General features: G+C 35.5%; 1 protein-coding gene across 3 annotated transcripts in view; it reads left to right on the plus strand.

Moving 5' to 3' along the window:
* The window catches only part of LOC124637815 (protein yippee-like), a 128,873-nt gene that overhangs the window by 95,791 nt on the left and 18,569 nt on the right, over window positions 1-14,513 (plus strand). The window contains exon 1 of one of the 3 annotated variants that reach the window (XM_047174492.1): window positions 6,983-7,070. The exons of the other annotated variants lie outside the window; for them this stretch is intronic. Coding sequence (XP_047030448.1) covers window positions 7,051-7,070 — 20 coding nt within the window. The 5' untranslated portion in view covers window positions 6,983-7,050. Of the gene's footprint in view, window positions 1-6,982; window positions 7,071-14,513 lie in introns of those variants that run through there. 3 annotated transcript variants of the gene reach the window in all.

The following is a 14,513-nucleotide window of genomic DNA, read 5'->3' on the forward strand; positions in this document are numbered from 1 at the left end:
TATCCCTCTCGGCTCGGATTTGCCTCTGTGTATTATGCAACCAATTTAGTACCTTATTACGTTAGAATAGAGTTCATTTTCGTAAATATATATTTTGAGCGTGCGCAATCTTGTTTAGTAATATTATATCTATGCTAATTCATAACAGCTGGCCATAAAGAGTTCACGGCCGTTTGTTCATCACCCAATCAGCTGACCAGCATCTGTCACAAACAACTTTCAATTTTAATACTACGAAATAAAGTCTATAATCGTTTGAAGTGATGTTTGTTCTTTGTTTAAAAAATGTGTTACTAAAATTCTATGTTTTTTTTGTTTCAGGTAATACATGAAACTATTTTGAGTGATACGAGAATATGGGAATCATCATTTCAATAATCAGTAAGCATTTATAAAGATAGCGTTAGTTATCAATTGATATACATAATAATATTTTGTTTTGACTCTACCCGCCCGATATACAAACAGGTTCTACTACGTCACTGTTATTATATTATACAAAGTCGACTTTTAATTACCAATTAATTGTATATAATTATTCATAACATTAAGAACTGGTATTAGTCTCAAGTCTACCAAAATAACTATTATTTTAATGTCAGATTATTATGGTCTCAACCAGTTAACTTTGCCTTTTACCGCTAGTGTTTTCAAACACGTGGGCTGTACGATATTCTAGGAAACCTAGGTATGTAACAGATATGACTAAGGGTCAATTCCCACTGAAAGAGCAGCGGCCGGCAGCGGCCGTAAGAGCACGGAAAATGTAAGAGCGCGGCGCGGTGCGGCGCCGCGCGGCCCGCCGCGCTCGCGCTCAATCCCTTGCAATTACGGCCGCTGCCGGCCGCTGCCGGCCGCTGCTCTTTCAGTGGGAATTGACCCTAAAAGGCCTATAGAAGTTAACTAAGTATTATTTAACAATTTTCAAAAAAGTGGATGTATTTTGCAAGTATAAGGCAGATAAAAATCGTATACTTTCTTGCGTATCTTAACCGAACAAGTCCGTGAATATTAGCGAAAGCTTTCGTAGTAAACAAATTGCTTAAAATATAGTTCCCCTTTTTTCATTATTTCAATGCCTGCAGTTACAGTGCACTCTAGTCATTACAGTTCAATAGCTTAGACTTTAGGATAATACACATTTTGCTACCAACATCATCATCTTTAAAGCGTGAATTTCGAAATTCCGACTCATTTCTAGCCATCAGCTCTTCATTTGTGATATATCTGCTATCTTTGCCCCATTTCTCGAATGTTCTACATTCAGCATCGCACGTGTCTTGATAACCCTCAATCATTCTGCAAACACACGATACAATACTTTGACAACTGCGTTACGGTTCTTCGCACTTTGTTATCACGTTTTAGAAATTTATTCTTGACTAGCTGATCCCGCGAACTTCGCATCGTTAAAACCTTCCCTGGACCTCTACAAACATTTTAAAACAAAAATCAGCTCAATCGGCCCAGCCATTCTCGAGTTTTAATCAGACTAACGAACAACAATTCATTTTTATTTATATAAATAGATAGATTTCTGTGAGTCAGACGTGTGTTTTTGTTTGGAACGGAGTCTGGCAGCAGTGTTGTTGATTACTTTAGAAGACATCAAATCAGGAATCATTTGTTAACCTTTCAAAATCCAGTAGCTTCTGCCAGCGGTTTCACCCGGGTCCCGTAGGAACTATGTCGTATGTAACTACCGTGCCTTGCTATGTAGCCGGTGTAACTAGCTGGTGTTTACTCCTAAGCCTTCATACTCAGGTTAACGCCCAACCTTCATAAATCAAAGTATTTCTCACAAATACGCCAAACACTAAACCAACGTTTATAAACACACATTGAAGTTAAATATAATGTGTAAGGTCAATTCGACCTTTTTAGACCCTAATGGCTTTGGTGCAAAGGTGCAATAGGTTTCATGTCCATTGCTTGTTTTGTGTACGCGAAGGTGTTTAAAAGTCTCAGTCAACACGCGTTGTATTGCTAATCAAGATGCTCTTTGTTTTTGCTCGATTCCGAGGGATATATAGAGCTATATGGCTTGATGGAATATGAACAATCTTCGTGGAAAATTTGGTTAGACGACGCAATGTGCGTTTCTCAAATCCTTTTCAAAGAAGTTAGAAGTTTATCGAAGTTTCTTAGAGACCTCTTATGGCTAAAACGTTGTGTGTGAGATTTGTCTTATAATTTCTAAAATAACTGCAAGAAAAAGTGTACCAAAGTGTATTAATTAATTATTACATGAAATTTATTTCCTGCCCACTACAACATTCCCATGTATGCTGTTATAGCATTTATGTTGTAGTGTCTCTTGTTGTTATTTAAGTGTTATTTTTACTACCCAAATATTTGCGATTATATGTATACTTAATTTCCCTACACCCTAGACCTATTACTATAATCCCAACTCTGAACAAGATAGCCTAGTTTTATTAATCTTTTTATTCACCGACAATTTGGTCCGATAGATAGCCTGTCATGAAGTGGTGTCGTGTTCGATAAGATAAGGGGAAAGTCTTTCATTAAATGATATTACAATTCGCTTTGTAAGCCTGATATGCAATTCGTAAAAAACTTAAAATACGCAGTTTTGAGGACGCGAGAAAAATCTAGTCATCATCATCATATCGGCCGATTGCCGTCCACTGTTGAACGAAGGCCTCCCCCAAGGAACGCCAACCCTGGCATGGGCAGCCCGAATCCATCCACTGAAATATAGTTCTTGATAATTATTCTTATATCACTTGCCGTACACATTGTGACAATTCGTTCCAGGCATTAGTTCAGAATTTATTTTATCCATTGCATCGTAAGGACCGATTTAAAGGAATACCCAATTTTGTTTACATTCGTCAAACGAGCCGGGTCACATCCAATCGTGTTTATTAGATTAAATGTAGAGAAAAATTTTCATGTAAATGTCGGTTCGAAATAAGCTTGTCAATTGATATTTGTGGTACTAGGGTTAAGTTATAGGTACTTATTCCATTTATTTATTTTATTGACATCGTTTGGTTTACATACAAATTAAGGCTACTTATGCTTCAGCAATATTTTGAAGATATGGTTAGTAAAGTTAGGTAAAGCTTTTTAATCTTTATTATAATTACGTATTACAAACTACTAATTGATTGATCTCTTGAAGTACTGGAATATCTCAATTTCATTACATTCTCATTAGGTGCGAACAATCATTACAGTATTAAAATGTCTAACCACTAAAACCGAATTTAAATATTTTTAATAATTTATATTTTACGTGTTTAAATATGGAGATTTTTAACATAAAGCAGTTTTTGCTTTTCTAAATTAAAGCAAGAATTTTAGCCTTGGTCCCTTAACGGTTGATTAGGAACAAATTGAGTGAAAGATGACTGAATCTTCCTAAGCCTTTGTTTCAGACAAGCCATATGGCTGATGGATTGAGGCGTCTGAGAGCAAAATTGAAACCTGTGCGAGTCTTGGCAAAATGTATAGGAAAACGAAAATGACTAACAAATTGAAATAATGAAGAAAAGCCACTGGCTAATATAGTCGTTCAATCATACAGCTACAGCCTTTTAAGTGGACATTGTATTAGAATTTGTAATAATGCTGTAGATATATTGAAGGAGATTAACAATTCATATATTCTTAACATAGAAACAAAACTCAATACATACTAATACAAATAATAACGTGTGTTGAAAATGTGGATCAGACCAATTTAGGAGTTATAATCCTCCGCATATTGATGGATTAATAGTCCTGATTGATAGATCAAGTAAATTGTATGTTTGAATACAAAATGATTTTTTAGAAGGACGGAAAGTTTGTATGGCATAAATTCATTAAACAATACTTTTTTTGTAACTTCTATTGAAACAAAAAATATTTTTTCCAACCATAAATAACAGGTCCGACTGTAATGTACATTTGAAATTTTGTGGTGTTATTTTTTGGAAAATGATTTGTGGTACATAAATATTAAATACTTGATGAAACATTTAATATTCTGCATAGACTGCACCTGTTGATCCTGTCAAACGTCAAAGTCAAGTCCTAATAGAGTAATCAGGATGAAGCCATAAGGAAGCCAGCCTGACAGACAGACGGGACCAACTTGACAATGTAGCGAAACAATTTTCAATCATCCTATCCATCAATCAATATAACTTGTGACATCTTGTCAATAATATACTCTGGATCGAGGATAATACATTGATATTTCTTGCCATGGATCCATTGTTTCTTGCCGAGGGACTTACTTTTTGGGAACGTTTAGTGTGACCATGAGTCTACAAAGCCTAACATTTTACATTGAATTTGTTTTACAAAATTTATCGTATAGGTATGTTCTCTTACCTAATCTACAAGCTGAAAAAAAATATTGCCATGAAACGCGACAACAACACACATATTCCTTTGAGGAACTACATAGCAATAGATACTCTCAATAACCTGCTTTAAGATCAAGCACTCCACAACTAGATTCAGACGGATAATTATACAATAAATAAAATCTTATAGGTACTCTAGAGGTCAGACCACAAGGACGTTTATCTCTGTATTAAACAGTTATGTATGTGTTTAAATCCGTCACAGACACAAACGACTCGTTAGCTTAATTGCCAAATGAGTCAGCTGTCATAATTTTGCAAATAACAACTGTGACGGGAACACTTTTGATTTCAATGATCTTTTTATTCTTTTAATCTTGGGTGTTGTTAATGTGATTTATGATATTCATAAACTTGATGCTACGAATGTAAACAACGTAAAAAAGTCTTCTTAGATTTCAACGAAATCTGACTAACTCATACACAGATACTTTCAAATTTGAAATCACATTGACAAACTTTTTATCTGTTGAGTCAGGTTCAATCACTTATATAAAAAGCCCTAGTGTCAGAATATTCTCAAATCAGCCTGACATGGAATCATAAGGATGATAAAACATTTATTCGAGATTAAAACCAGCCATATTGGATTCATAAGTTTTCCACTTAGCAACTGTTAATTTATCGAAGTGCGTTCAACCGTGAAGCTGTTGCCACAAAACTTTAGCAACACGTTATATCGGCAACTGCTGTAAGCCAACTTGAATTTAATTTATAAACGTTTAATATTAATGAAATGGGGGTCGCAGTATAAACAAAGGTAGATCAGCTGGTTAACCTGGGTGAGCCAGCTACGATCAGGATTTTGGGTAGATCATTAAAATAATGATGCTCGTAGAAGAATAGAGCCTTCAGAGGGAAAAATTAAAACTTAGAAGTATGAGACTAAAGGGAGAAGCAGTGCACCAGTGTCGGAACAAAAGTATACTATGTACCTATAAGACGTGTTAGTGCGTCAGTAATCTACTCTCCAAAATTGGCAGCCATGATCGAATTCGACATAGTAAACAATTTTACAATGTAAAAACACGAACAGAATAAATTGGAGCTAAAGAAGGAAAACGCATACAAAAACTAGTTTCCAAAAAAAAACAAACTTAGCATATTTACGCTAAAATAAAAAAGTAAATATTTCCATGTGATAAAAATATTATTGTTATTGCAAAACCTATTTTCGTAGGTTGTTTTCGATCTGCTCAAATTGTTACACTACGCAGTTATGTTGAAAATCCATCGCAATTTATTTTATCAACTGATAGTTGAGTAGTAGTGCGGGCTAGTATTGAAAAATATACGGAAGCAACTGAATTCAAATACGTAATCATCATGATAAGTTCTCAAGTAGTTAAAAATAGTAGTCCATTATATTGTCATGTATCAAAAAACTTAGGATTAAGTGCTACTGTCCTTGATCAATTCATTCTTGTAGAGACTTGTCTAATAGGAGACCAACGAAAGACTAAAACATTGAACTTAGTAGATATAGCCTGGGCGGCAACCACCACCAGTTGTTGAACTTATTGATAATGACAGTAAGAATCTTGTCAGTGATGCAGAGGATATGGCTGCCCCTCCTCATGACACTTATCCTCAAACGGAAACCACATATACGCAGAACGTCCAACACAAACTAACACTTGATGATTTAAACGGTATAATTTCGAATGCGTCTGTTTTCGTGCTAGCATGAAAGTCGGTCGTAAAGACTTTATTTAAAAGTTCTGATGCCTTTCTTGGGGAATCATAAAATATGTATTTAAGACTAAAAACAAACTTTACATTTTTAAATACATCTGCTGTCGCTTTGATTTTTTTTTCGTTTGGTTTTTAAGGCCAGCAGTATCATCTATGATTATATCGTAGAATGCAGCTGCTGTTATAATTAAAACAGATATTAGAATAGGTTTTGGAATATCTGCGATATCTCCACATGTTCATGTTCTAATGAAGCTATAATGGTTATCGTCGTTTGCAGCTTTCCATAGGTCAATGTTGGCGTGAAACATTTTGTAACGTGTGTCTTAATTAAACGCATTCTTGGCGCAAGCTACAGCCCTACGTTCATTGACATTTCGCGTGTGCATTATAAATATCTTTGTTTTTATTTCCGTGTCGGATCGGCGAAGAGAATCGGTTATTCTAAATAACGATCGATTCGTGCCTTCATGCTTTAGAGCGTTTAGTGCAACTCGCCTTCATATTTCCTATTCTGATCCATGATTTATATTCACATTTATTGCTTTTAAATTATTGTGACCGTTTTCATTTCACTTTCATTGTGGCACTGTGTTATTTGTAACTATAATGTTGCTAACATGCATGCTTGCAAGTCTGTAGCTTGATCATGTAGATTTGTCCTCATATACAAACTCTGCACCTAAAATATGGTAAAAGTAATAACTGTTCCCTTGTATATCACCGATACGCAAGCAAGAAAACGAAACAAATATAACGAACGCGGCATTAAACATGTATGGAAAGAGATTCGTAATATGTATGTTATGTTCCAAGCTTGTTTCTTCCAATTGTATCAATTCTCGGCACGATCGTATCTCCATTAATTTATTCTCAGTGTGGTCTCATTATAGTTGATGTCTCACTGCTTCCTAGTCGTGTGCCATCTCGGTGAGCGGTGCGAAAATATTTACGTTTTCACTGTGAGAAAATGTTTCTGATAAAGCTTAGGTGAGTGACCAGCCTCCTGTGTTTACTCGCTCCAGTTTATCCAATTTAACAACGGCACTGTCAATATCTGTTTTCACGAGTTCTGTTATGATTGTGGGAAATCTTGCAGTTTGTGGAAACACCGGAAAAAACACGTTCGCGATGTTTATTTTGTGATTTATTTTAAACAATTGTTTGCTCTTCAAACTTTGTTTTGGTGGAACGTAAACAAGATACGTCACTTTTCACGTAGCGGTAATATCGGCATTGATGCTTGTAGTGGTTTTGTTATTCCCCAGTTCACAGACGTGTGTGCTAAATGTTAAATGTCAGCCGTCATCATATACCTAATAATCAAGTAGAAACTCACTTATTGCCACGGAAGTTGTTTCTATATGTCGACTCTGCAACTGTTTGCTCGCGCTAATCAAAGGAAACATATGCCTTCACTGCATACAATACAAAGTGCACCCTATTGCTTTGTGCTTTGATTGAAAATTGATTACCAATAGTCCTCCCAGCCGGTTTCGCTTCGGCCAGATTATGTAAATGGCATACACATTACACAGCTGTGAGCCAGCGTGCTCTACTCTGTAAAAGTGTTTATCGTCGGTTCCAGCTGATTATGGGCTGTATTAATGAGAGTATAGGGCTCATAATAGTGTGTACTGAGGTAAATGCGCAGCCAACGTTATCTGGTTGCATAAGAGCGAGGACTATTGTCTTTATCAGTTGTTGTTCAGGCATGTTTATCTGACGCAATTGCGCTCTGAACCCGAGCCGATACGTTGTGCACGATTATGCGAATAACCGATCGTCAAAATAAAGGAGTTTAATCTGCGAAAATATGACCGAATTCGAACAAAGTTTCGTAGTAAATGTAGGGAGAAAAATATCGTTTCCGCCTTCGCGACTTTACCTGAGGTATTTTCGTTACATAACTATAAATCAAGTGGCTCCAGGTAAACAGTGGGTTCGCCGGTGGTTATTAATAGCCGAAGGGAAATTCAGGACATACTTGCGCGATATGCATGTTATCGTGACTTGTGAGAGATAAACATTTCAAACGACGGATGTTTTTAGCTCTGTCGCCCTTATCTTGGAGATTAGGAGAAAGTTCTATATCTGCGATAGCACTAAGTATTTTGCAAATAATCTTTATAGCTGTGAATCTTGTTTGTTTTTAGTAGTAGGTCGTAAAAATATATCGGATGAGACGACATAATTTTTAAGTGCGCCTCCATAAAAAATACTGTACTTTCTGAAAACAGTTTCAATTTTATAGATTGTAATCCAGAATCAATTACATAACCAAAGGTCGTAATCAAGAAACTAGATTAAAGTGAAAAGAGAGCTAACACTTGAGCTGATTACGACATTCCCCCGTCATAGGAAATGGTTCATAAACTTTTCTCTTTGTCCGTCGTCTAACGTAAAACGTTCGATTGCATCGGTTACGTTGCAGCCTGTGGCAGTTAACTTCTGATCTCAGTAAATGGCAAATTGTCATAATTACGATAAAGCGGAAAATACACGACATTTATGAGCATTTGAATCTTTAAGTAAACTGTAATAACTGATACATAGATGATGTTGTATCGTTCTTGATTTATGATAACGAAGTCAATTTTTTTTGTGTACTACTTGTTGAAAGAAAATTTGATGCAAAACGATGTTTTTCAAAAATAAATAATCGTATGACAAAATACCTATCTAATAAGGCAGAAAACTCTTCTATGTACAATTATTGGAAGCACACACAAAATGCTATTTTACATTAATTTTGTCGTGCAAAAAGCCATGTCTAAGAAGACTTCACGATGTAAAATGTAAAGTTCCACGTCTCTTGACAGACAGCAAGCTGAATCTCGGAGAAAAGATAACCTAATAAAATCCAGCAACTAATGCACTATCATAAATCATGTCTTTCTCTTGAAAAAATGTTTTGCAAAGCTTCGGGAACATCTATTTATCTAGTTGGTGCAAATTCGCCAACGCCTAGTCTAAATTAAGGCAGCTATAATTAGCCATGTAGATGATCTTCCCAAGCAACCTTGGCGCCAAATTAGCTTTCAAGATCAATACTTGTTTACGGTTTTATCATTCATTCATAGTTTGAGCTGCATTCTTGCTTATCTATTGTTGGTTTTTCAGCTTCTGGTTATCTATCTACTTCAGTGTGCTAATCAAAAACGGCTTCGTTTTTTTCAATACTTTGATACCGCCAGATCCATGATGGACTTGTCATATCGCGACCAAAATTGGTAACTCACTAACTCTGTGTCTTTCAAATAACTTCGTAGTGACCTGTATATTATAGTGATATTCTAAGCCACCATCAAGGACATAATCCTCATTTGAACAATTGGTTTCCATGCAGTATTTTCTCTGTAGGTAATCTTAAAGTCATAACTCTTTCAAAACGTCTCCTGTATCACAAACTATTAAAAGATTATTGAAAACGTATTGATGGTGAATAGCCTATAAAACAACAATGTTCTGTATCATCAAAGAAACAATGAGGCAAACGGAAGTAGTTTACACTTTCAAATTGCATAAATAAATAAACTTGTGTGTACACATTTGCATTTTGTTGTTCTTGCTCAGTTATTTTCCATGTGCTGTCCAGTTATTCATGGAATCGTGCTTTGTGGTCTATGTTATTGAAATCATTGACTGGATGGTGCATCATATTAGTATCATCGTCTTCGCTTTTGATGTCATCATCCTTTATATTACTATCCCTAAGCCTTGCACTATATTGATAAATGCTACTTCTAGTATTACATACATTTTAGTCTCTGTCTTTGTTACAATCAGTTTTGTCTACATTAATATATCCAGCCTTTATTTATTTCCCTATTAATTAAATAAATTTGCATGCACTAGTGGAAACAAATGAGTATCATGTAACAATACAATCATTACAATTTGCATGATCGGTCTTTCTATTTGTTTGACCTTCAGATAGCGCATAATGCAATCTAGTAATATCATTTATTATAACTTTATATTGTTATAAAATGATTAAGGAATATACTCATATGTATCAGGATAATTTAAATAATACAATGTTTAGTAAATTTTCCTATATTTGCTGTCTTGTTAGTCCTGTAAAATTTGATCAGTTAACATCATTCCACTTTAAAATCTAGGGAAGTAAATACGTATATGTAGAATGTTGGTACACATTGCTGTACCTACATATCTTTGTAGGCAAGAGATAATTTCCAGGCTTTTCTAAAAAAATATAGCCCTCCTTTTGGTGCTATTGGGTAAATATAAAATATCCTGCGCTTACATCTTCATCATCTCTTCTTCATATATATCCTTTTATATGGATGTTGTCCCTTATCAACGAAGTCAGTCCCCTTCAGAAACTCAAATGACGTAGCCATGGCAACAGAATCTATACGTCAAACAACTAATCTTAGCATTTGGCAAACAATCTCGAACCACCAGACTATATGTCGACGCTTGTCCCAGCACACATTATGTCACTGGCAACGCATAAAAAAATATTGAACTTTAGTACGGAACGTAGTAACTATTTAGTAATGTGTGGTAGATCTATCCTCAAAGAAGTTTTCTACTTCTCTAAAGTTAGCTTTACGGAACCGACATTTATGAACTAAGGAGAAGAATCAACAAGTGGTTTTAACATTAACTTTTTTCAAAGTACAGGTTTCCTCAAAAAGTTTTCCTTCACCTTTACTCAGTCATCGGTCCAAGATATTAAGAAGGGCTGCAGGATTGTTCGAAAGACTGTGGCCCCCGTACATAAAGGGTTTAAGAAGGAACATGTCGGAATTTAGTCACCCACAGTGGGAGGGGTTATTTGATGATTTCCAATAAAAAAGATATATTTAGAAAACTTCAACAATAATGTAAGCACGTTTTGTATCGATAATAAAAACTCTCTCAACACGAAAGCAGTGCACTAATGTGTTTTCCAACCATTCATTATCACCTACGTAATTGTTTATGTTGATGTTTCTTTAACCTATAACGATAAAATATCGATTACTTACGCGATAACGATTTGTTTGCGTTTCCTTTGTTTATTATTTTTGCTTCGATAGTTTGTTTGATAACTACACTTTAGAGGTCGTGAGACATGTTTTATGGTGCGCGCCAAACTTTATGATGTGTCGGAACATCGTATGAGTCGCTGCGCAGAACCATTTTTAGGGGTACAACTACATGCACGTAACTGCTGTGCTCGGAAGTTAGTTGCGAGACGCCATTAACTTTGACGTGACCTATGTGTAGGTATCTACCGAATAACTGATTAACAATTAAAATAATAATAACATTCTCTAATTAAAACTAGGCCAAATTATCTGCGTACTGTTTGACCGATATCACAAATGATAAACTATCGTCCGACCAAGGACTCCTTATCTTCTATTTGTGTTAGTTCCGTGTTGACATAATTTGATCATTATTTTGTGCGTAATAAGACACGTAATTGCTTATCGCGGGTCGTGTATTTCTTCCTGTAGGTCAGGGGTGAGGTTTCAGGATAAATTAAGGCTTCCTGGTAAAATATGGCTGACTTTTTCGTGCGGTATATAATATGGCAATAAGGTCAGTGTGTTGAAGGTACATGTATCATTGTTTTAATGGTATAATGGAAGCATTGTGCCCCCAGTTTTTCCCATTTCCCGAGGGTAGTACTCCACGCAATCGGGTGAAAATTAGCCTAAAGGGCTTATTAGACTTTACTAAATTTAGTAGCCTATTTACGTTTGTCTAATTAGGTTTCGAAATGATTAAATGAAACCTACCTTCCTAAATACGATTACATTTGTCTGAATCTAGTGACTGAATCATTTAGACGACTGAATTTAGTCAAGTGTAATTTAAGCCCTTTAAGCCTTCCTCCTTAAATTAAACTATCTAACCCGGAAAGAATTCTTCTGATCGGACCAGTAGTTCTACAGATAAGCACGTTCAAGCCAACAAAATTATTTGTAATAGGTGTTAGTAGATCTATAACCAAAATCCCCTGTCTGTCTGTCTATGTTGAAGACAGTAGGTAATAATAAAAACGTAAGGTTGTATGACTAATCAAACGGTTAGTTAGTCTAGAGTCTAGACGAACCTTCGTAACGTCTTAACGTGATGCCAAACAGTTACGTGACGAGAATTCAAGTTAACCTTCAGTTATCTTGCGAATAAACTGGAGTTTAAATTACTTCATTTTACACAAATCCACTTCGATACGTGACAAAGCTAGAAAAGCGAAAAAATATCTTATACTATACTCATAGTATCTATTTACAACTGTAAATATAATAAATAAGGTGTCATAAATACCATTAAATGTATGGAGAGACAAAAAAATATTTTTGTCGGTAATTCCAAGAAGTACCTATTTAATAGTTATAAGCATGCAAAATAGTAGCTACTTAAGTTCCAGAACTCAGAATCTACTTAAGATAAAAAGTAAGCGGATCTTCTTTGATTAATGTTTCTATAATTAACATAAAAAACCGTAAGCGCAGTATATTATTAAGTATATTATTAAGCAAAAAGTTTCTATTCAACACAAATTCACAGCATAAAAAATCAGTCTTCAAATAACAAATAAACTACATACAACATAGTACTTTCATTGAGTAAATATTAACTCGCCGAAGAAAAACAAGCGACTTTATTATGTTTGTCAAGCTTTATTTGTTAAACAGGGCAAAAACTTTTGTTTGCAATCTACGAACGAGTTTAAACAGTACAAATCTAATTAAATTGTTATTCATACTAACAAAGTGCAGCACTATGTACTCGTACTGATTCGTAAAAACAAAAGAAAATTAGATTTTAAAGTTGCGTTTTGGAAGCGAGCTGCTAACTGCAACTGTCGACCGCGCGTGCAGTGACTGCATGAAACATGTCGATATTTGAGAGCAACTGCACTTGCGATCGGCAGTGGCAGTCGGCAGCTGGCTTCTAAACCCTACCTTTAAAATCTCATTTTCTTCAGATGTTTTTTTAGTGTTTTAAATAAAACGTCCTTACTAAAAGTTCAATGACCTGAAATACGAGAATTTATTCTCTTGAACTTCAGACATTAAAGTGTTTAATAAAAACTTAATTGAAATCTAAACTGGATTGAAAATGAATAAACGAACTAATTGCTGTTTTAGAGCATTTTTCTTTCGACGGAGAACGGTCAGTGGCCCCTTTTAATTCAATTGTCTAAGCTTTTCAAATAACAAGGACCGTCTAGATGCTGCAGCTAACAACTGCTAGTGGTCTTAAGAGTATAAGTCTATTAATCTAGAGGTTAACTAACAGCTGCACGGTTTGATCGATGATAAGGTAAAGCTTAAGAAAGAGGCCAGTCCGAGGGTGGATGACCATCTTGTTATGAAGAGTTCCACCGTGTTTTGAAAGGCATGTTAAATGTTGCTCCCGGATTTCCCAGATACCTGGGTTGAGGAGATCAGGAAGCTCTTAAACCCGTGTTAGCGGTCCCTAACAGAACAGGTGGTGGATTAATGCATTATGAATGCAAGCACAACCACAATTCAAGACTTCCAAAACCTGAAAAACAAAACAACAATAAAAGCAACTTATCTAACATTAACTACTTAATCAATACCCGGTGTCGCAACGCAAGTATTTTCCCAAACGTAGTCAGTACACGAACAATATGCATTGTGGTGGTACACTGAAGCTGTTGCCCCAACTCCTGGGAACAATGAGCCTGGTTGTTGCGACACTGAAAGACAATCGGCAATACAATTGCTGGTGACTGGGGAAGGTTTCGAAGAAGGAGGTAACTTTCAAAGATTTGAAGAAGAACTAGTTTTTAGATTGAAGCAAAAACAGTAAGGCAACAAAATATGTGAGACGACAGAAATCTATGAACGTATGTGATTAGGAGTTTGAGATCTTCATCTGCCTAGCCTTTTCGTATTAATTTGAGATGAAGAACATATTAGAATCATAATGTATAAAGAAGCGACAAGGATCGAAAAAAACGAGCTATTCGAACTCAGAGACTTAAAGGACATTAGAGAAGAAAATTAAAATATTATCATCATCAATATCGCCTATTCTCAACTATGTCGGGGCGGCTTCTATCTTAAACTTTTGCAGCAGGGGCGACTTCTATCCCATGTCCTCAACCCAGTTACCAAAGCGATACTCCAACTTTAAATAATAATAACGCGTCCAAATAAACAAATGAATCCAATAAAACCGAACGCCATAAACCTGCACGGCAATATAACAAGCCTATTCAAACAAGCTATCGAGTCAATCGGACTATTTCCATAGTATTTGTAAGCTCAAAGCTAAAATGGCGGACAAACACTAAACAGACTATTGCAATATTTGCACGTGTGCTTAATTTCGCAACTGTTACTGCAATCTGCACCAATTTTATAATGGCTGGCTTGAATTATTGGCTTTATCAAGCAAATAAAGGACTGAATTTATTGAACGCATTTGTTC

The sequence above is a fragment of the Helicoverpa zea genome, chromosome 16 (assembly GCF_022581195.2).
Source record: "Helicoverpa zea isolate HzStark_Cry1AcR chromosome 16, ilHelZeax1.1, whole genome shotgun sequence".
NCBI classification, from domain to species: Eukaryota; Metazoa; Arthropoda; class Insecta; order Lepidoptera; family Noctuidae; genus Helicoverpa; species Helicoverpa zea.